The sequence below is a fragment of the Castor canadensis genome, chromosome 7 (assembly GCF_047511655.1).
Source record: "Castor canadensis chromosome 7, mCasCan1.hap1v2, whole genome shotgun sequence".
Classification (NCBI taxonomy): Eukaryota; Metazoa; Chordata; class Mammalia; order Rodentia; family Castoridae; genus Castor; species Castor canadensis.
Genome location: NC_133392.1, coordinates 128528014 through 128552937, shown reverse-complemented (window position 1 = coordinate 128552937; position 24924 = coordinate 128528014). Strand labels below are relative to the sequence as shown.

Here is a 24924-nt window from a genome sequence, read left to right as displayed (position 1 = left end):
CCATGATCTGCAGGAGTGGCAGAAAGGATCACCCCAAGGTCACATTCCCCTAAGGGACACATGTCCCAGGTCCATTAGGACCTGCGCCTTTCACTGATGGGATTAATGGGATTATTTGCTAGATTCTAAAGATGGTTTCTAAGTCTCCTTTCTTTAGGGAAGCTAACAAGGACTCAGAGAATGGCTCAAGTGGTAGAACACCTGCCTAGCAAGTGTGAGGCTATGAGTTCAAATGCCACATTAGTTTGCTTTAATTATTTGGTCTCTTCATTAGGAACTCATATGGGCACTAACACCTGTCTCTTAGGGGAAGGTGTCTTTTATTCCTATAACAGATTGCAATTTTTGAACCTGTATATTACATGTAACATGTCTTTGTGTTCCTTTGAGAGACCATGTGCTCACAGAAAATACTGCCATCATGATGAAGCCACCACATGTCTAACACCATCTTGCCACTCCCTAGGGATAGGAAATCCATGGGTGATGCCATCTTTCCATTCTCTAGGAAAATTACAACTAATTTGTTAAAATTCTCTAAATTAATATAGTTCTACTACATTAATCTGTTAAGAATTGGAAAAAGAATAGGTACTTATGTTAAACATCTGTTATAAATTATTTAAGAATCTAGCTGGCTAACCTACTAAAACTAATGACAAGAAATGATTTATTTACAAGTGCAAAAAAAAAAAAAAAAAAAAGAAGGCTCTCCAAATTCTTTCTGGATCTTAACTAAGACTAAAAATAAGTTTCTATATATATATATCACCTTTTCAGGAAAAAAATTCTTAAGCCTACAACTCACCATTCAGGAACCACCAAACCATTAACAAATCAGAACACATCACTATAAGGTAAAGAAGAATCCCTACTGCTGAATCCTGCTTCTTATAACAATGCTTAGAAAGGCACAAGGCACCTTTTACTAAAGACATGCATACAATTGTCACTATAAGAAAGTGGAAAAAAGACCCAAAAAATTAAAAAGAAAAAAACAGTTATCACAACAGTACAGAAGTTGCTCCATTTTATTATAATCAAATGTTAGTTTGCTGAGGAAAAATTTATTTTTCTGGGTTTCTCTAATAAGATTTTTGCAAGTTGACTGTTCCATAATTAATTAAATTAAGTGCACCTCAAAGTAAATAAAATGACCCTGATGCAGATGTCTCTGAAGTGTGACAATATTGTCTTGGAAAATAAATGCTGTTACCATTCAATATCTACAAAAGTGTTTAAATCTGTCAGTATTGTGAATATTGAACAAGTCCTGCATAATTGTGAACAGGCCTGTAGTCTCCTTTCTCTCTTTGCTATTTAGATGACTTTTTGCTCAGTGAATACAAAATTCCCAAGGATAACAAGGAATAGACCTCTCCCTTCACTGTCTGGTTGCCATCAGTTCTCAGTGTGAAAACAAAGGCATCAATCTGAAAGAGCAGGACCAGGGATACAAGCCCTGGTCCATCAGCTTGTTCCATCAGCCCCTCTACTGACTCTGTTCCAGAGAATGCACCATGTAAGACTCACTGAGAACCAAAGCATTTATCATCTTATTTGCAACATTAGCACTTCTCATCAATGTACTGGTTTCCAAAGTTGGAAAGCCTGAAAGAAGAAACAAAAGTCTAAAAGGAAAACTAAATTATCCTTATGCCTTTATAATACTATCTGGTTTTCTTTACATTTTTATACAAGTTTTATAGAAAGAAATGATCATTTTTTGATTTTTATTCTAAAAATGTAAAACCAACTCTAGTGGCCTTCTACTAACTGGACCTCAGGAGAGAGAAATTGGAAAAACTAATAAGAGCCAAAAGTATTTTTAATTTTGTGTGATCACAAGCCATGAATAAATATGAATTGTTTAGCTTGTGAAGTAATAGTGTATCTGAAATGCAATTAATCTGAAATTCCCTGAACAAGCCAACTCTCCACTCCTTAAATTTGAAGGGAGCAATTCTTTTCTAACACTTACAGTAAGTCCCTTCTGCAGAAACCAGCTGAAGTCTCCAATGATCTCCCCACTTGCTATTCCAACAGTCCTCACTATGACTCCCTCATCTTAACCTTTCTCCCCTAGAAAAGCCAGGGCAGGTCCAGGACAAAAAGCACAGCTTTTTTGTTATCTAAAGAATAATGTGTGTGTACTGTTGACAGTATAAAAACTTACAAGATCGTTAAGGCAGCACTTTAGTATTTAGGAAGAAATCTACACACACAGGAATTCAAAACATAAACTCCTGCCAGTGAGTGTTGACTAAAGCAAACAAATTCAGCTCAGAAAACTCAATTACCTTGCCGAGGCAAAACCCAGAAATCTCATATTACAAGAACATTTTCTATCAAGCCAAAACCACTGAGTAAAACTAAAGAAAAAAAAAAAAAGTTAAATCAGAATACCGGACGTATGTGTGTATGGTAGTAGTGGGAGTGGGTGGGTGAGGAGAGCTACTCGGAATAGCTTCTTTTCTTTTTCTGGCAGCTGTTCCATGGCAGATTGTTATAAATAACACAATCTGGCAAATAATTTCCTACAGAAAAGAAAAAGAAAAACACATTCCCATGGAAACAAACAAAACAAAACAAACAAACACCCATCAGGGCATGGTAAACTACCATGCTTTTCCCAACCCAGCACTTCCACAAACAATGGCTGGGATCCAAATCACTACCCTCCATTCCAAACCTGCCCACATGGAACTAATGGATCCAGCTTCTTGGTATGACTATGAATAGTCAAATTTACAGTTTCCTATGTGGTCCAATCCAACCTAATCTTCAAAAGTAGTTTGTGTTCTTTAATAAACTTCAACAGTTAACTGTAATGGAGACCGCATTGATTTCATATCGGTTGCAAATACTTAGAAAAGATTCCCAGTTTGTAGTCCCCAAAGAGCCAACAGCTACTTTGTTTTCACTGAAGTTGAAGCTATAGGTGCAGACTGATCAGCTGAGTCTGTAAGAAATGTGATAATCTGTAGGCTCAGAGCTAAATATTCTTCCTGTGTTCCTTAGCTTAACTGAGCATCGCTACCAACCAGGACTGAAATCAGAAATCTGGCTATAGTCAAGGACTGAGTCTCCCTCCTTAACCCAGTTCCCATCTCCACCATCTCATTGATCCCCTGTTCTTCCTCTTTATCTCTACTGTGCTGCCTTAGTTCAGGCATCCAAATCTTTTCCCAGTCTTTTAACTTGTCTCTTTTACTCTGGCTTTCCTGTATTCTAATCCATACTCCAATTTCCACTGCTTTTGTCATTTCCCTGCTTAAAGACACCCTAAAACAATGTTCTCTAAGCATAAAAAAGTAGTTGAACTTATCACAAATTACATTTTAAATTTATTTAAAAATACACAAATCATTATGATATATTATACTCTTTATATAACATATACATAAAATTTTAAATTAGAAGTTTTAAAAGGACAATATAAAAATTTAAAACCTTGGTTAGGGGTATAGCTCAGTGGTATTTGCCTGGCATGCCCATAGGCCCTGGGTTCAATCCCCAAGACAAAAACAAAAAATAACAACAAAAACCCAAACCCAATACTACCAAAGTAAGTAAGTAAATAAAAACAATAAAACAAAAAACTCCCAAAACCTAGAAATTCTAACATTTTCCCTATAGTACTCTATCCTGTACACCCCCTGGCTTTGAGTACATCCCATTTTATGGATCATTATGAAAGATTTAAACCATGTTAGTATAATTTTTATCATAAGCAACTTAATTAAACTTGAATTCTTTAAAAAGTAATAACGTGAGCTGGAAGAGTGGCTTGAGCAGTAGCATGCCTGCCTAGTAGGTGGAAGGCCCTGAGTTCAAACCCCAGTACCATCCAAAAATAATAATAATAATAACAAAAAGTAATAATCCATGCATGGCATATATGGTGATTCTCAGATAATCAAAGAAGTCAGATGGGCATAAAAAAACCCCTATAGCCAGTTAACCATACTGGTTAAAAAGGATGTTGCTACTCAAGTTCATTCATTAAGAATGTGGCTCTGAACATTTTTTTAACAATAGCCTGAGTAATCACATATTTTTTAGGGATCCAATTTATAGACGTTCAGTTTGGTATCACTGGCTTTTGCTCATCTGCTACAATTAGCTCAACTGATTCTCTATTTCTACTTTTAAGTTGAAAGCAAAAACAATTAACTTAGCTTTTTTTTTGGAGGGGGGGACAGGAGGAAGGCACTGGGTTAGAACTCAGGGCCTCACACTTGCTAGGCAGGCACTCTTACTACTTGAGCCACTCTTCCAGACCAAAAACAACTAACTTATAACTGGACAGCATATTACTGCTTACAAAGATCTTACATATACCTATTTCATTAAACCCGTTTTAAAGACAAAAAACAGCAGCTGGAGACCTTGAGTTCCATCTCAGCACCACAAAAAACAAAACAAGCCTTGAAGGTGTGGCTCAAGTGGTAGAGCACCTGCCTGGCAAGCACAAGGTCCTGAGTTCAAATCCCAGTGCCACCAAAACAAAACAAAACCCAAAATATCTGGGCTGATGGAGTGAGTGGCTTAAGCAGTAAGAGCGCCTACCCAGCAAGTGTAAAGCCCTGAGTTCAAACTCCAGTGCTGCCAAAAAAAAAAGAAACAAAAAAATATATAAAAACAACAAAACAAGATAAACCACTACCACCACCAACAACAAAAACAATAGGCAAAAAAATAGTGGGACAGGAGGAATAGCTCAAATGACAGAATACTTGCCTTGTGAGTGCAAGACCCAGAGTTCAAACCCTAGTAGTGCTCCCGCCTCCAAAAAAACCCCAAAACAGTGACTGAAATACTGTGTGATCTGACTTTCTACCATCAGCTTGTTCTCCAAAAACATAACGGAAAATGAAAACACACATCTAAAAGCTATACTGGTGCTAAATGAACTTAGGCTTTATTTATTTACTTACCTATTTATTTATTTAGAGACAGGTCTTGCTATATAGCCCAGTCAAAAAATAAAAACAGGGCTGGGCTTGTAGCTCAAGTGCACCTGCCTAGGAAGTGCTAGACACTAAGTTCAAACCCCCGTACCACAAAAGTAAATAAAAAAAATAAAGAAAGAACCCACAAAACTAGTAACAGTAGTGGCACTAAATGAATCTAGGTCTTATTATGTAGCTTAGGCTGGACTGCAACTCCCTGTGTAGCTCTGGCTAGCCTCAAACTCATGATCCTCTTTGCCTTAGTCTCTAGAGTGCTAGCAAGACCCTCTTTTTTTTTTTTTTTTTTTTTTCCCAGTACTGGGGTCTGAACTCAGGGCCTCACACTTGCTAGGCAAGGCAAGTACTCTATCACTTGAGCCACTCTCCCAGCACAGGCTAGACCCTCTTTGAATGTACTCATGCCACATTTAAATTTGATTAGGCACCTTTTGTTTAAAACCAAATTATATCTGATAAAAAACTAAAAGATATATTGCACTTCAGAGTAACTTATATATGATATTTAAAAATTGTGAAGTACTATAAAAATGAAACATTTTTTATTAAAATTAATAAATCTCTTATAATGATAGCCTCCAGATCATAGAATAATAATATCACTGTGACTTGCTCTGTTCAAATCATATTTTGGAGCAATACATTTTGAAAGAGACACTGACAAATCAGAGATAAGAGGAGGTTACAAAGATGCTGAAGGATCTGCAAATCATGGGAACAAGGGCTACTCAGAATTAAAGAACGTGAGGATCCAATAGCTGAAAGGCTGCCACAGGAACAGAAAATTAATGTATTTTGATTCCTCAAGGATAGAATATGGTCACATAGTAGAAATTTAAGAGGAGCACAATCAGTTCAACATTAGAAACAATTTTCTAATATTTAAAGCCCACAGCCCAGTGGAGGTTTTCAAATACAACCTACTATAATTGCCCTGGAAATACTCAAGAACAGATTCTTGTACAGAGTGAAAGATTATCTCCCTCTATCCTAGAGTAGCTCTATGAGGGTAGGGTTCTTGCTTATCTGGTCTACCACTATATTTACAGCTCTAGAATAGTTCTTGGCATATAGTTGTTCAATACATATTTGTCAAACAAATTAAATGTTAGTATCTTATAGATGAATTAAATGCAAGCTTAGAAGAGACTTACAACCTCATCTAAGGTCATACAGCTAATGAACAGTGGAAAAAAATTAGACTTGCAGGTTTACTTGTCTTTGTGAAAGCCTATATTCTTTTCACCATGCCACCCTATCTCATCACAGAAATAAAATAATTCTCCTAGTAGGATTTTCTAAGGAAACTTACAAATGCAAATAAAGTGAACACTAAAAGCAGCCAATGCCATAATCAATCCCACTGATGTATATCACTGAAACTGATTCTTTGGGTCACATAAACATTTATGTCTATATTAAAGGAGTAAGGAGCTTGCTCCAAATATTTACAAAGAACTTGCCTTGAGAATTAATATTGTGGAAATGGCTATCTAGTGAAAGTAATCTACAGATTCAATGCAATCTCCATCAAAATTCCAATGTCATTCTTCACTGAAATAGAAAAATCAATACTAAAATGATCCCCAATAGTCAAAGTAATCCTGAGCAAAAAAGAGCAAAGCTGTAGGTATCACAATATCTCATTTGAAACTGTTCTACAGAGCCATAATAACAAAAAGTAGCACAGTACTGGCACAGAAACAGACATGTTTTTGTTCATGAAATAAGCCCACATTGCTATAGACATCTGATTTTTTGACCAAACCAAAAAAAAAGAAAGAAAGACACCAAAACCTATGTTGGGGAAAAGACAGTTTCTTCAGCAAATGGTGTTGGGAAAACTGGATATCCACACAATTCCAAATGGATCAAAAATCTTACTGTTAAGACCAGAAACTTTGAAACTACTTACAGGAAAACACTTCAAGATGTAGGCATAGATAAGGCTTTTATGAATAGAACCCCAATTACTCAAAAATAAGAACAAGAAATAAAAATGGAGCCGGGTGCCAGTAGCTCATGCTTGCAATTCCAGTTCCTTGGGAGGCTAAGATCAGGATTGTGGTTCAAGGCCAGCCCAGGCAAATAGTTTGAGAAACTACCCCCATCTCCAAAAATACCAGAGCAAAATGGACTGAAGGTGTTGCTCAAGTGATGAAATTGCTTCAAATTAAAAGGCAAAAGAAATAATTACCAGAATCAAATGAAAACCTGCCTAATGGCCAGCTATATAATTTGCCAGTTATTCATTGAATCAGGGATTAATATTCAGAATATATAAAGAGCTACAAATATTAAACACCCCCAATGAGAATGGCTATCATCAAGGAAACAAACAACAAATGCTGGCAAGAATGGGGAGGAGGGTTAGAAAGGGACCCTTATATACAGTTGGTGGGAATGTAAACTATTCCAATCACTGTGGAAATCAGTATGAAGGTTCCTTCAAAAACGAAAGGCACAACTACTATATGATCCTGCTATACCATACCTGGGCATATATTAGAAGGAATGGAAGTCACATAAAGTCATGATGTCTGTACACCATGTTTATGTTTATAGCAGCAGTATTCACAATAGTCAAACTATGGAATCAGTTTAGGTGTCCATCAACAATTGATGAATGGATAAACAAAAGGTGGTACATATACACAATGAAGTATTATTCAGTCATAAAGAATGACATTATGCTATGTGCAGGAAAAAGCATAGAACTAGAGATCATCATTTTAAGTGAAATAAGCCAGACAGAGAAAGACAAATGTCACATGTTGTCTCTCATATGCAGAATCTACTCCTTAAAAATGAAATGACAGTGCTTTTTATTTTTGTGCCAATAGTGCTCCTGTAATCATAGTTAACATTCCTAAAACCCACCAGACTTTCTGCAAAAAGTGTGGCAAATGCCAACCTGTACAAGGATTCTCTGTGTGCTCAGGGAAAGTGGCATTATGAAAGGAAGCAAAATGGCTCCACAGCCATTGGTTGGATTAAGTTGATATTCCAGAGAAAACCTAAAACTACAAAAAAATTGTGCTGAGGCTTGAGTGTGTTAAGCCCAACTGCAGATCTAAGAGAATGTGGCTCAAGTGGTAGAGCACCTGCTTTGCAAGTGTGAAGCCCTGAGTTTAAACCCTAGTACCACCAAAAGAAAAAAATAAAAATATGTTTTTTAATTTGTTTTTAAAGTAGTAGGGCATCTGCCTAGCAAGTGTGAGGCCCTGAGCTCAAATCTAGTACTACTAAAAAAAAAAAAAAAAAAAAAAAGGAAGAAGAGGATGCTTCTTTGACAAAAATGGATGACAGAAATGTAAAACAGGTTCTTTTTAGGGGTGGGTACCAGTGAGGAGGAGAAAGGTGAAAGGGGAGTGAATATGGTTGAAGTAGTTCATATATATGTATGAAAATAGAATAATGAAACCTGTTTTAAGAAGAGGAGAGGGGACATAGAGGAGGTAATGAGGAGGTGAATTTTATGGGGGTACATTGTATGCATGTTTGGGAATATAACAATGAAAACCCTTTGTATAACTGATGTATGCTAATAAAAATATAAAGAAAAAAAAAGAACTTGTCTTCATCTGTCATTTGTTTAATGAATCTATATGGAGCATACTCTCTATGCCAGTACCAGATACAGATCCTGTCCCATAGTTTAGTAAACGGAAATGATATGACAATTTTACTCTTCTGCCAAAGTAAAGAAAAATGACACCTAATTCAGCCTTAGGGAACTAGGGAAGACTTGGTGGAGGAGATGGGCCTAAGTTAGAGTCTGAGTAGCTACAGGCTACTTTAGATGAACTCCCTCGTCATGGTGACAGAATGCTTACTGACTTTCCATAGTAAATGGCACTGGGCCATTTTACTAGCCGGGTTGTGTTATCTCATGATTCAGAGCAGGACAGGTAGCCCAGAGAAAAGTTTTCAAAAATCTAAGCTATGTGGGCTGCTTGCTACCACAGATAAAGTTTGTGGAGACAACCAATGTTTTCTATCACCATTCGTGGCTAGTATCTTTCCCCACTACTCTATAGTCCTTCATCTCATGAAAGACTCCTTTGAGAAGAAGGAAAAAGGAAGACTCAAAGGAATCAGGCTGAAACAGTTTGCTACCAAATGAAGCACAGGTCTATAGAAGTCACATCCCATAGACCAGAGTTCCAAAAAATAGCAAACCTGTGAAAAGGTAAAATGAAAACATTTCAAGTTTGTATACATATATATATACATACTAGGCTTGTACAGTCAAGAAAAACTCCGTTGAGATTTCCAAACCTCAAAAACCCCTGCATCTTAATGGTTTCTGTCATAACTGCTGGGCTTTTTACTATGCCAAAAACAACCTCAAAGAAGGCATCCTCAGAAATATACGGAGGCCCTCCAGGCAACCATAGCCCACCAAAGAATTCTTAAGAAGGAAAGTAGGTGCCACTTAATAAAGTCTTTAGGCAAGTTAGGACCAAGTTCTCAGATCTTCCCTTGACCAAACTATATTTACTCTTTCTAAGGAGATAGAAATCTGACAAAAACAAAACCTTGGGCAAAATGAAAGGTTCCAGGAAAGAATGACAGAGATTTGTAATTTGATAAAGACATCAAACATTCAACTGAAAATAACTTGCATTTAACTTTTTGAACATCTAAAAATAGAATATATGCTCAATCTTTCTAGTAAGCTGTCTCCAGGATGGGGATTTCATCTTGCAGTATGTTCTTTGTTGTAGCATGTTAGCTATTTCGTTAGACATATAACAATAGCCCTTTTTCTACATCAAAGGACTTATATAACTAAACCTCTAATAATTACTGTGCTGGTATCATTATCCCTATTTTCTGGGTTGTAAAACTGAGGCAGATAATAAATGAGGCTTGCCCAAGGCCAAAGAAGAATTCCTGTCTAGAATAATAGAGAATTATCAACTCTGTCATTTGTAAAGTAAGAGAAGACATGAAATATAAGAAAAGTGCTTTAAGCCAGGTGCCTATGGCTCATGCCTGTAATCCTAGCTACTCAGGAGGCAGAGATCAGGAGGACTGAGATTCAAAGCCAGCCCAGGCAAATAGTTCACAAGACCCCATCTTGAAAAACCCTTCACAGAAACAGGGCTCATAGAGTGGCTCAAGGTGAAGCCCTGAGTTCAAGCCCCAGTACCACAAGAAAAAAAAAAAAGTGTTTTAAACATAGGCTATAAGACTACTAGATTGAGTCTGTTTAGTCCTCTTAAATATACTTCACTCACCATCTCTTGAAACATTTATGTAAGAGGGAACAATTGCATTCTGCCTCTAAAGCACAAAAATCAGCACCAATGGCCAATTACCTCTGAAAGTCAGAGGAAAAGCTCTAATGTGCATCCTGTTCAGTGTTCAGAGAGTTAGCCATCTTTGTTTTATGTGCTGATCACAGACTGAACCCTTTCTTGGCAAGGCTTCTTGCACACATGGCCTTAGATATAGGAAAGAAAGTCTTCCTGTAAGACTAGAATGCCCTTCACTTAAGGAAAAATATCAAGAAATAACAGCTGCACACTTAATAAGACAAGGATATTACATGAGTCCTATTAGGAGATTTGCTATTTTTTAAATAAGTTTTACATAAAAACATTTAATTAAGAGTTCTGGCTGGTATAAGGACTACTACTGCTATTTTTTAGAGGCAACATAAGAGAGTAAAATAAAAAAGTCATGACAAAAATGCATCACAAAACTCAAGGATAGAGTCTAGCTTTGGATCAGCAACTAGCCAGTGTTAGATTTGGGGTAGGTTATTTAAGCTCTGTGATTATCAGGTTTCTTAACAGCAAAACAGAATCATATTATCTGTCTTTCAAGGTGGGTGTATGGATCAGAAATCCATATATACACAGTAAATATGGAAAATCTTCCTTGTGTGAAAAAGGGGTTATCACAACAAATAATGAAATCCAGAGGATCATTAGGCAATACTTCAAAAATTTATAGTCTTATAAACTGGAAAATCTAGAAGAAATGGAAAATTTCTAGATGTATTTAAGCCACCAAGACTGAATTAAGAGGATATATTTTTAAAACAGAAAAAAAAAAGAAAAATCTTCCTGTGATCTTCAGGGTTACCTAATCCTAAGGAAAATAAAATTTCTATCCTATTTATAACCATATCAGCTAATAAATTAACTCCCTACTTCAGGGCAATCTCTACAAACAGAAATTAAATAAGAAATTAATTTTTATTCTATATTCTTATAAACCCATTTATAAAGCTTTAACAAATTTAAGTGCCCTCAGAAGTGCTCAACAGGCCACAGAGAGATATTCTTGTGTGAATAATCAGATGTTATTGCAATGCAGTGTCTTTGCTGTATCCTAATTCCCTTATTTTCCATCTGCCATTCTTTCTCTCACAAATAGTTTTTTAAAAAATCAAACTAAAATCGGGCATCAGTGGCTCACATCTGTAATCCTAGCTACTCAGGACCCAGAAATCAGGAAGACTGAGGTTTGAAACTAGCCTAGGCAAATAGTTTGAGAGACACTATCTAGAAAATACCCAACACAAAAAAGAGCTGATGGAGTGGCTCAAGTGGTAAAGTGCCTGCTTAGCAAGCATGAGGTCTTGAATTCAAACTCGTACTGCTCCCTGCTGCCACCCTGCCAAAAAAGATGAGGCAATTAGAGCCAGACTAGTGGACACCTGTAATCCCAGCACTAGGGAGGCTGAGGTAGAAGGATCTAAATTCCAGGCCAGCCAGGGCTACATAGAGAGACCCTGTCTCAAAAAAAAGAAAAAAATAAATAAATAAAAAGAAGGGACTTGCAGGGGATAACAGAACTGTCCTATATCTTAAATGAGGTGGTAGTTATATTACCACAGTGTGATTATAAAAATTTGGTAAACTACAGGGATTAATTTCACTATGTATAATTAATGCCTCAGAAAACTTGTCTGAAAACAAAACAAGGCCAGATGCAATGGCTTAAGTCTATAATCCCAGTTATGTGGGAGGCAGAGATTAGAAGAATCATGGTTTGAGACAGCCCAGGCAAAAAAGTTAGCAAGACCTGATCTCAATGAATAAACTGGGTATGGTAGTGCCCACCAGTGGTCCCAGCTACATGGGAGGCTGTGGGAGGATCACAGTCCAGGCAAAAATTTCAGTCTCTAACTGAAAAATAACTAAAACAAAGGGGGCTGGAGGCATGGGTAAGTTGCAAAGTACTTGCCTAGCATGCACGAGCCTGGAATTCAAAATAAATAAATAAATAAACAAAAACAACCATAACTCATTGAGCTGGTGCAGGAGAATTGTGAGATCAAAGCAAACCTAGGCTACACAGCAAGACCCTGTTTTAAAAACAAAATAATATTGAATTGTACATTTAAAATGGACATATTTTATATAAAAATTATACCTCAATAAAGGAGATTTTTATAAAAGGAAGTGCAATATTAGTATATTAAATGGCTCACATATAAATAAATCCTCATATCTGATATAATAAAAAGGAATGGTATAATGACATATGAGAGATTATATATATGAGGTGGGGGTAAGTGGGGTGGTAAGTGAGCTAAATTCTTATCCTCTAGAGTAGAAATTCAACAGATAGCACCTAGAATTAAAAATCAAGAAACAGTAAGCCAGGTGCCAGTGGCTCACACCTGTAATCCGAGTGACTTGGGAGGCTGAGATCAGAAGGATTACAGTTTGAGGCCAGCCTGGGAAAATAGTTCTCAAGACCTCCACCTCCAAAATAACCATAGCAAAGTGGACTGGAGGGGTGGCTCAAGTAGTAGAGCACTTGCTTTGCAAATGTGAAGCCCTCAGTTCAAATCCCAGTCCCACCAAAAGAAAAAAAAAAAGAGAGAAATAGCAACGTAAACGCTACTTAGAATATTGAGGGAATCAGCAGAAGAAAAGGGCGAAAAGAGTCGCTTTTGAGGATCAGAAAGTTGGAGTAAGGGCTGGAAGAATGGCTCAAGTGGTAGAGTATTTGCCTAGTGATCGTGAGATCCTGAGTTCAAACCCCAGTACCACCAAAAAGTAAATAAATAAAAGAAACCTAAAAAAAAAAAGAAAAGAAAGTTGACGTGAGGAAGGACAGTGCAGGAGACCCTTGTTCTTCACTGTATATCTTGCAGAACTATTTAGTTATTTAACTTATATACATACTAATATGCTATACATACTAATAAAAAGAGAGCAAAACATAATTTGGGAAATAAGCTAACAAAAGATATGTAAGATTTTTTTTTTTAAGTCAGGTGGGGTGATGTACGCGTGTAATTACAGCACTTGGGAAGCTGAGGTAGGAGGATTGAGAGTTTGACGCCAGCCTAATAAGTTCCTGTCTCTAAAAAAAAAAGGAGAGAGAGAGAGAGGTAAAAAGGGTTTGAGGCCAAGTAATAGAAAGAAGAGATATTCGGCTTCAGACAGACAAATGACTAGGGAGACAAGAACTTAGACTGGTGGCAATGATCATAAAGAACTGACAATATCACAAAATGATTACATGTGGTAGCACATGTGTATAATCCCAATTACTCAGGAGACTGAGGCAGGAAGATCATAGCCTGGGCAACTTAGTGAGACCTTGTCTCAGAATAAAAAATAAAAGGGGCTAGGAATGTAACTTAGTGGTAGAATACTGGCCTAGCATGTGTGAGGCCCTGGGTTTAATCCTTAGTACCATAACAAAAAGAAGAAAAAGATAAACAGATGATTATGTGCCTGTAGACAGAAGACCAAACTATCACCTATGAAGTAGCCTTGCCAAAAAAATTTCAAACTTAAATTTAAACAAGCCTTTAGGTTCAATTAATTATTAATTTACAGAAAATATACAGAGAAGACCACTTGGAAGCATAATTGTCAATCAATGGATGAATGGATAACCAAATACGGTATATCCATACAATGGAATATTACTTGGTCTTAAAAAAGAAAATTCTGTAATGTTTTATAACATGGATGAATCTTGAGAATGTTATGCTAAGTGAACTAAACCAGTCACAAAAAAGACAAATACTGTGTTATTCCACTTACATGAGGTAGAAAAATCAAAATCATAAAAACAGAAAGTACAATGGTAGTTGCCAGGGGGCTGTGGGGAGGGGAGTTACTATTTGACGGGTACAGAGTTCCGGTGTTACAAGATGAAAGTTATGGAGAGGGATGGTGGTGATGGTTACACAACATTAGGAGTGTATTTAATACTACTGAAATACACATGGGTTTTTGTTTGTTTGGGGGGGTTTTATTGGTAGTATGGGGTTTTAAACTCAGTATTTTCTACTTGTTAGGCAGATGCTTTATCACTTGAGCCATGCCCCCAAGTGCTTTTTGCTTTGAATTATTTTTCAGATAGGGTCCTGTGTTTTGGACAGCCTGGACTTGGACCACGATCTTTCTACCTATGTATCCCACACAGCGGAAAGAACAAGTGTGCATCTCCATGCCAATCTACTGGTTGAGATGGACTCTTGCTAACTTTTTGCACAGGCTGGCCTTGAACAGTGATCTTCCTGATCTCTGCCTCCTGAGTAGCTGGAACTACAGACTAGAAGTACCATGCCTGGCCTTGAATTGCACACTTAAAAAACAGTTAAGATTGGACCTTGAGCACATGATAAAAGCGAGAGCACACAAGGGAGGGCTGAGGATAGGTAAGACACCTAAAAAATTAGGTAGCATTTGTTGCCCTTAACGCAGAGAAACTAAAACAGATACCTTAAAAGCAACTGAGGCCAATAGGAAAAGGGGACCAGGAAGTAGAGAAAAGGTGAGATCAAAAAGAATTAACCTAGAAGGTAACACACACGCACAGGAAATTAATGTGAGTCAACTCCCTGTATAGCTTTCCTTATCTCAACCAGCAAAAACCCTTGTTCCTTCCTATTATTGCTTATACTCTCTCTACAACAAAATTAGAAATAAGGGCAAAATAGTTTCTGCTGGGTATTGAGGGGGTGGGGGGGGGAAGAGAGGGGGCGGAGTGGGTGGTAAGGGAGGGGGTGGGGCAGGGGGGAGAAATGACCCAAGCCTTGTTTGCACATATGAATAAAAAAAAAAAACAGTTAAGATGGCAAATGTTATATGTTTATTACTGCTTTTGTTCTGTTTTGTTTTCTTGAAACAGAGTCTTGGCCCTGCTAATAACCTAGGCTGGCCTTGAATTTGCTATGTTGCTGAGTTGGTCTTGAACTCACAATCCTCCTGTTTGTGCTTCCTGAGTGCTGGAATTAAGGTTTACACCACCACTATTTACCATAATTTTTGAAAGAAAAAAAAAAAAAAAAAGTCCTAAGCCCCTTAGTAAACCTGGCATGGGTTCTTGTGAAGGAACAGGATTCTCTTTTATACTCTTGTGAAATTTCCCATATCTTTCCACATCTTCTCTAAAGAAATAAGCAAAAAGTACATGCCCAAATTATGGCATTAGAAGCCTTTACTCCAACTAGAAACACCAAAGACCACTTGGGTGGAAAAAATATACAAGCAGAAAGGGAAGTCAAAAAGTGAATGGAAGGACTGGGGACTGTAGCTCAGTGGCAGTGTTTCTTAGCATGTGAGGCCCTGGCTTTCATCCCAGCACTTAAAAAAAACAAAAACAAAAACAAAAACCCAATAAATAGAAAAAGACATAATACTCTTTTTATTTGCAGGCAAATGGTGACGTACAAAGAAAATTCTAAAGAAATCTACAATTTAACAGTCACAGGACATGGGATCAAATACAACAAAATTGTATTTTTATATAAAAGCAATAAATAATTAAAAACAGAATAAAAATGTCAGTTACAATATCACTAAAAACATTTCCTAGGAAGAAATTTACCAATGTATGTTCACAACCTCCACACTGAAAATTAGAAGACAATATTGAAAAAAATGAAAAGAACACACACATCACACAGAATGTTCAAAGATTGGAACATTCAAGATGTCAAATCTCCCCAAATTAATATATAGGTTAAATGCATTCTAATCAAAATCACAGAAAGCTCTTCTATAAAAACTGACAAACTGATTCTAAAATATACATGGAAACCCAAAGAACCTAGAATAGCCAAGAAAGTATTAAGAAAGAAAACAAACTTGGTAGATTTTTACTACTTGATTTCATGACATACTATAAAGTTAAAATCATCACGACAGTGTGGGGGACTGGAGGTGTGGCCCAAGCAGTAGAATACCTGCTTTGTAAGTGCAAAGCCCTGAGTTCAAACTCTAGTCCCACCAAAAAAAGAAAAAAAAAAAAAAACCCAAACAAACAAGCAAACAAAGACAGTAAGGGAATAATGTAAAGATAGACAAATAGATCAACTGAACAAAACAGGACAGAAATAGACCACATACACACGGCTAACTGATTTTCATCTAAGACACCAATGCAGTTCAATGGAGAAAGGAAAGTCTTTAACATGTGATGCTGGTACAGTTGAATAACCACACAGGAAAAAGTAACCTTTATCTCTACCTCATATATAAAATTAAATAAAGATGGATCATAAATCTAAATGTAAAAGCTAAACCTATAACATTTTTAGAAGTAAAAAAAAATCTTCACATGCTTTAGATAAGCAAGAATATCCTAAGACACAAGAGGCAACAGTCATAAAAGAAAAAAAGCAGTAATTTGTATTTCATCAATATTTAAAGTGTCTGGTTATGAAAAGAAATCACTAAGAAAGTGAAGCTGGCAGTGTGGGGCACACCTCTAATTCCAGCACTTAGAAGGCTCAGGCAGGCAGGAAAATCACAACTTTGAAGCAGCCTTGGGCTACACAGTGAGAGGTTGTTTCAAGAATAAAATAAAATAAATAAAATAAAATAAAAAAGGGCCAGATACCATAGCTCACAACTGTAATCCCAGTTACATGGGAAATGGAAATTGGAAGGCTTACAGTTGGAAGCCAGCTTAGGCAAAAACACTACATGCTGGGCATGGTGGTACGATTCTAAATTCTGGCTACACACAGGTGTAGGTAGGATGGTCATGGTCTGAGGCTAGCCTGGGCAAAATGCAAGGCTCTATCTGAAAAGTAACTAAAGCAGAAAGGGCTGGAGGTATGTCCCAAGTGGCAAAGCACTTGTTTAGCAAGTTAAGGCCCTGAGTTCAAACCCCAGTACTGCCAAAAAAAGAAAAAAAGGAAAGAAAAAGGAAGTGAAAAAAACAAGATGCAGATGGGCAGAATATATTCATATCTGAAAAAAAAAAAAGCTTACAACAAATATATATAAAGAATTCTGCCAGGCACAGTGGCTTATGCCTGTAATTGTAGTTATTTGGGAGGCTAAGATTGGGAGGATCCCAATTCCAGGCTATTCCAGGCGAAAAGAGTTCACAAGACCCCATCTCAGCAGAAAAGGCTCAGTGGTGGTGTATGCCAGTCATCCCACCTACAGTGGGAAATGTAAATAGGAAACCTGTAGTCCAGGCCAGCCAGCAAAGGTAAAAAGTGAAACCCAATCACAAAAATAACCAGAGCAAAAAGGCTGGAGGCATGGCTGAAGTGGTAGAATGCCTACCTAACAAGCATGAAGCCCTGAGTTCAAATTCCAGTGCCACCAAAAAAAATTATTAAAACAAAAAATTACTAGAGCAAAAATAGCTTAAGAGTGCCATCCAGAAAGTAAAATTGTTTGGCTCCACTTATATGTCATAACAAAACATTAGTTTTTTTATGACAAAACTAATACATAGTAATAGAAACAAAACAGCAGCTGATTCTGCAGGTGGGAAACTGGCTAGAAAGAAGCACAAAAGTCCTGAGTTCAAGCCCCAGTATGCAAAAAAAAAAAAAAAAAGAAAAAAAGAAAATCTTCTAATCCATAATAAAAGGGCAAACAACCCAATTAAAAAATAGGCAAATGCTTTAAACAGATATTTCATAAAGATAATATATAAATCATCAATAAGCACACAAGGTGGTCAGCATCATTATTACCAAAGATAGGTAAATTAAAACCCAATGAGGCTGATGGAGTGGCTCAAGTGGTAGAGTGTCTGCCTGGCAAGCATGAAACCTTGAATTCAAACCCCAGTACTACCAAAAAACCCCCCAAAATACAGTGAGATACCACTATTTACACATCCTCTAGGGATGGTTAAATTAAAAAGACTTGACCAGGAGTAGTGGCTCATGCTTATAATCCCAGCTACTCAGGAGGCAGAGATTGAGAGAATCCTAGTTTGAGGCCAGCCCAAGCAAAAAATTAGTGAGATCCCATCTCAACCAATAGCTGTGCATGGTGGCATGTGCCTATCACCCCAGGTACATAGAAAGAATAAATAGAATTGTGATCTAGGCTGGCCCAGGCAAAAACGTTGAGATTCTTCGAAAAATGACTAAAGCAAAAAGGGATGGGGGCATGGCTCAAGTGGTAGAGTGCCTGCCTAACTAGTGTAAGGCCCTGAGTTCAATCCCCCAGCGCCACCAAAAAAAGAAAAAAAGAAAAAAATTAAAAAGACTGATAACACCAAGTGTTGATTAACATGTGAGGCAAATGTAACTCACATATTGTTAATAGTAAAGTGTAAAATAATTAAACCACTTTGGAAAACTGTTCAGTAGTTTTTAATGAAGTAAACTTTATAACCTAGAATATTTCCACAAAAAGACATGCAGAGTCAAGTGTGGTAGCACTCAGAAGGCTGATGAGGAGGAGCTCCAGTTTGAGGTCAGCCTGGACTACATAGCGAGACTGTCTCCAAAAACTTGCAGAATAATGTTTATAACAGTTTTATTCATAATAGCAAAAATTAGAAATGGAATACTATGTAGCAATAAAAAGGAATGAATTTTAGTTATACCTTCAATAACGTGAATGAATCTGAAAAATATGCTGAAAAAGCTAGAACAAAATTGTTTGGTTCCATTTATATGAAAGTCAAGTATATGCAAAACTAATACATAGTAACAGAAACAAAACAGCAGCTGATTCTGCAGGTGGGAAACTGACTAGAAAGAAGCACAAAGGAAATCACAGGGGTAATGGGATTGTTCTCCTGAGTCATGATAACCTGGGTATGTATATTTGTCAAAACTCATTGAACTATATACTTAATATCTGTGTGTTTTACTGTGTGTAAATTATTTCCCAATAAAAGGGGGGAAAGGCCATGTACATATCTGTATTTATTTTTTACTACAAAGTTGGGTTGAAAATATAAATAGGTCTTTTTAGCAGTCGCCAGAAATAGCAGGAGAAAATCTGTGTACCAATTCAAACAATACAGCAACATCATAAAAACTGAACTTTCCCCAAAGGACATCAATTTTAGAACAATGTATAATGGTCTTTCTCACCTTATGGGAAGACTGTTCTCCTTTGCATATGTTCTTGTTAGTTTCTTAATCAAATCTTCAAATAGTTATCATGTGGAAGGTATATGGAATTTGTAAAGTTCCTTTCCAGTAAATTTCCCACTCATGCAGTCAATTGCTGCTTGGATTTCTATCACCATGTACTAATTTTGCTTGTTCATGAACTTCATATAAATGAAATCTTTTGAAGTACACATATTTTTCTCTTTCTTTTTCTAGTGGCACTGGGGAGTTGAACTCAGGGCCTTGTGATCACTAGGTAGGTGCTCTGTTGCTTGAACCACACCTCCAACCTTTCTCTTTTAACATAAAGATATATTATTAGGCACTGGTGGCTCACATCTGTAAGCCCAGCTACTCGGGAGGTAGAGATAGAGGTTCGGAGCCAGCTTGGGCAAATAGTTCACGTGACCCTTTCTTGAAAATATCCATTACAAAAAAAAATCAAATACATAGGAATGAACTTAACAAAGGATGTAAATGACCTCTACAAGGAGAATTACAAACCACTGAAGAAAGAGATCAAAGAAGGCTACAGAAGGTGGAAAGAGCTCCCATCATCATTGACTGGCACAATCAACATAGCAAAAATGGCTATACTACCAAAAGCAACCTGTATGTTCAATGCAATTCTCATCAAAATTCCAATGACATTCATCACAGAGACTGAAAAATCTACCCTGAAGTTCATTTGGAAACACAAAAGACTAAGAATAGCCAAGGCAATACTGAGCAAAAAAGAGCAATGCTGGAGGTATCACAAGACCCAACTTCAGACTAAAAACAGCATGGTACTGGCACAAAAACAGACATGAAGACCAATGGAACAGAATAGAGGACCTGGATATGAACCCAGGCAACTATGCTCACCTAATCTTCAACAAGGTGTCAAAAACATACGATGGAGAAAAGAGAGCTTCTTCAACAGTGTTGCTGGGAAAAGTGGTTATCTGTCTGCATAGATACTGAAACTAAATCCATGCCTGTCACCCTGTACTTGCATCAACTCAAAGTGGATTAAGGACCTTGATATCAGACCTGAAACCTTGAAGCTAGTACAGGAAAGAGCAAGGAATACACTGGAAGCAATTGGTATAGGCAAGGACTTCATTAGTATAACTCAAGTGGTTCGACAACTAAGAGAAAGGATTGACAAATGGGACTGTATGAAATGAAAAAGCTTCTGCACAACAAAAGAAATGATCTCTAAACTGAAGAGGCCACACACAGAATGGGAGAAAATCTTTGCTAGCTCTGCATCAGACAAGGAACTGATAACAAGAATATATAGGGAGCTCAAAAAATTAAACTCCCCAAAAGTCATTCACCCAATAAAGAAATGGGCACTGAACTAAACAGAACTTTTTCAAAGGAAGAAATCCAAATGGCTAAAAAAAATTCATGAAAAAATGCTTACCATACCTGGCCATAAAGGAAATGCAAATCAAAACCAAACTAAGATTCCACCTAACTCCTGTTAGGATAGCTACCATTAAGAACACCACCAACAACAAATGTTGGTGAGGATGCAGGGAAAAAGGAACCCTCATACACTGCTGGTGGGAATGTAAGCTAATACAACCACTATGGAAAACAATATGGAGGCTTCTTAAAAAACTGAATATAGATCTGCCATATGATCCAGCAATACTACTCCTAGGGATGTACCCGAAGGAATGTGACTCAGGTTACTACAAAGGTACCTGCACACCCATGTTTATTGCAGCACTATTCACAATAGCCAAGCTATGGAAACAGCCAAGATGCCCCACTACTGATGAATGGATTAGGAAAATGTGGTACTTATTATTTGGAAACCAGGCTATAATGTCTAAATCCTTATTAATAATCAAACCAAAAAATACCTAAAGATATATGAGCAACAAAGTATGTGATGAAGAATTTTTTTTTAAGTTTTGTAAATTGTAATGCACTGGTAAATAAGATATTGTTTATCTCCAATAACCAAAAGTCAAGAAATGATTTTTCACCTTAAGTTTTGGATATATATAACGCAGAGAATCTGCAGTTCCCATGTCAGCATCATCAGGAATACACATAATATCTGGCTTCATTTTCATCTTGAATTCTGCACACAGAGCCTTTTGGACATCCTTAGTTGTAACCACAACGACTTCTATAGGGTGAATGAAAAAAAAGAAGAAAAGATGCCAAAATCCATTCATTTAGACAATGGTTTCACTATTTCAATTGGATAGTAACTACTAATATTATTGAGCCTTTTCAGTGTATTTTACATGCATTCTCTCAATTAATTCTTACAATCTTACTTAAAAAATGAGGAACCTCATCTGTGTATGGTGGTACAGGCCTATAATCCCAGCACTGGAGAGGCTGATGAAGAAGGATCTCAAGTTTGAGGTCAGCCTGGGTTACATAGTAGGGCCCTGTCTCAAAACACCAAAATGGGGAGGAGGGGGGAGGTGGCCCAAATAATGTATGCACATGTGAGTAAATGTAAAAACGATAAAATGATATAAAAAAAACCCCAAACACCAAAACAAAACACAAAAGAGGAACCGTGGACTAAAAAACATTAAGTGACTTTACTCAAGATGATACAACCAGTAAGCAATCGAACCAAGATAAAACGCAGGTTTGTATGATTATTGCCAATACTGATATCCACTTCTTTGAGGTTATAAAGAATTCACAAGACTATTCAACAAACATACATATGAGATCACATTTTAAATCTTCACTCAGTACAAAGGAAGAGTTATCTCCACTTCCAACCAGGTAACCATTACTGCTTCACTGAGGATCATAATGAACCCTAACAAGAGGCAATTTTCACATAACAGATGTCTTCATCTTGCCCAAGTAGCCGACAACAAATGACAGAAAACTTGAGGTTTTGTCATGGATCTTTGGTGAGATAATGTTACTGATGTCTGAAGATCTAACTTTAGCATCTCTCTAATAATTCCCACTTAGTCCATGATAGTGCTCCAGATCACAGTGATCCCTCCCTTTCACTGTAATCATTCTTTTTCTTTTCTTTCTTCCCTTTTTTCTTTCCCTCATTCTCCTTCAAATAATTAACCTTCTTTCCTTCCTTCCCTCTTCTTTCTTCCTCTTCTCAATTTAGTCACTAGCTCATTTATCCAACAAATACTACTATACTTATTATTATTATTATTATTATTATTATTAGGACAAATAAGCACTGAGCATTCAGGAAAGAACTCAACAAGGTTTCTAGTCTCAAAAAAAACTTAACACAAGCTGGGCGCTGGTGGCGCACGTCTGTAATCTTAGCTACTCAAGAGGCAGAGATCAGGAGGATTGTGGTTCAAAGACAGGTCGGGCAAATAGTTCTCGAGACCCTATCTCAATAAAAAACCATCAAAAAAAAGGGCTGGTGGAGTGGCTCAAGGTGCAGGCCCAGAGTCCAAACCCAAGCACCATCAAAAAAAAAAGAAAGCCTTAACACAAAGAAACTGACAAGAAAACAATTAGCTAAGGAAGACTTCTTAGAAGAATGTCCTTCCAGGTAGACCATGCATTCAAGTTCAACAAAAATATATTCGGTACACATTGTATGTAAAATGCTGATACTACAAAAATGAATTAGATATAGTATAGATTACAAAGTCTTCCATGCCACCAGTTGCCATTGGCTCATGCCTATAATCTTAGCTACTCAGGAAGAAGTGATCAGGAGGATCAAAGTTTGAGGCCAGCAAATAATTCACAAGACCCAGTCTTGAAAATACACAACAAAAAGGAGGGCTGGCAGAGTGGCTCAAGTGGTAGAATGCCTGCCTAGCAAGTATGAAGCTCTGAGTTCAATGGTGCATGCCTGTAATCCTAGTGACTCAGGAAGTAGAAATAAGAAGATCGTGAGTTCAAGGACAGTCAGAGCAATGTAGCAAAAGTTATATATACACATATATTTTATATATCATACATAATAATAATTTTTTTAAAAGGAATGAACATAGGCTTAGCTATTAAACTCCAGAATCCTACATTTAGGAAGCACACTTCAGAGCCTGAGTGCACCTCAGTAAGAAAGAATTTTCTATATAGCAGATATTAAATACACCACAAACAGCCACTCCCAAGTGTTAACTAAAGACACTGTAAGAATAAAAAAGCAAAAAGTTATAGATGACAAATCCATAAATACTTACAAAACGAAAGTAAGATATTTTATTTTACTTTGTTGTTAGAGACCGGGTCTCACTATAAATGCCCAGGCTATCCTTGAAAGTTCAATCTTCCTGCCTTAGCCTACTAAGTAGCTGGGATTACAGGTAATAGTCTATAGAAAGTGTACTAAAGTGTGCCACAGTCTCCTTCATCTGTGAGACTGGACTCTAAAACATATTGCTTAACAGCAGTGTCATATAGACTACTGCACAGAAATGCTTATGAGGGAGGGGATGCGGGGAGGGGGAAGAAATGACCCAAACATTGTATGCACATATGAAGGAAAAAAAAAAAAGAAATGCTTATGAGTCTGTTTCAGGAAGGCAACTTTCACACTGGAATGAACACTAGATCACAAGACTGGGCCCCTGGATCTGGCAACCTAATTTGTTTGATCTAACTAGTATTGTGATTTGCTCTACCTAACAATAGGATACCTCAAAATCAATGTGTTAAAAAGCTGAACTCATTGTTCAAATCTGTTCCTGGTCTTATATTCCTTTTCCTACTTAATGTCATCATCATCTAGAACAATCAGTATAGTAATTCTTCCCACCACATTTTAAAGTTCTGGAAGTCAGGGCCTGAGCTATCTTTTCAATTCTGTACTCCTGTGCTTAATATGCTGTCTGGCATATAATTGATTCTCAGCAAGTACTGCTCTTTAGGCACCTAGAGTTCCAATCTGCTCTTTCTGATATTCTTACAAGGTTCATCTTAGATCACTGTGGGGACTGGGTCTATAACAACTTAGCAAGATCTCCTCAACCTTTTTCATGTAGCAACAGAGTACCCTTATGTTCCTAACTTAAAGAGGCCAGTCTCTAGCAAAATCTTACTCTTCTACCACTTATCCTTTCTCACCCTCATAACACTAACGTATTATTGGGATCAAACATCCTAAAAGTTTTATTACTGCATCTCATTGTCATAGCTCACCTTCAAATCCAACACGCTCAAGCAGGTTCAATGGGTACCAAATTAAAGGTTTGTTTCCAACTGGAAGCAGAGGTTTGGGAATGCTGGAAGTCAGGTCTGTCATCCGAGATCCCCCACCAACTGCCATCACTACAGCTTGAAATTCCATTTTTATAAACTGCAAGCACAGAGAAAAAACAATAGAAAGAATGTAACAAAAATCAAAGGATACACAGTACAAGCCCCTTTTTACTCAGCTTACTGATATCCACTTATATCAAATGTATCACTTCCAACTTTAGTTATCAGAGTAAGACATGTTCTTTCGCTGCAGTTTAAACATCATCTTTATCGTATTCTCTAATCAACATAGAGATATGAATAAAAAAAATCTGGCCCTTACCCTTGAGTAATTCACAATTAACAGAAGACATTGAGTAAATTACAATAAACTGTCATAGTGCCATGGGAGGATATATCCATGATACAGTGGGCACAGAGTGAAGGGAACAACTATGCCTTCCTAGAAAACAGGCGGGT

General features: G+C 37.1%; 1 protein-coding gene across 2 annotated transcripts in view; it reads right to left on the bottom strand.

Annotated features, from left to right (window-relative positions):
- The window catches only part of Eif2b3 (eukaryotic translation initiation factor 2B subunit gamma), a 115430-nt gene that overhangs the window by 86990 nt on the left and 3516 nt on the right, over window positions 1-24924 (bottom strand). For both annotated transcript variants that reach the window (XM_020183327.2, XM_020183326.2), the window contains exons 2-3: window positions 24406-24562; window positions 21279-21424 (exon numbers count right to left, since the gene is read on the bottom strand). In XM_020183327.2, the coding sequence (XP_020038916.1) occupies window positions 21279-21424; window positions 24406-24553 (294 nt within the window). In that variant the 5' untranslated portion in view covers window positions 24554-24562. The remainder of the gene's footprint in view (window positions 1-21278; window positions 21425-24405; window positions 24563-24924) is intronic.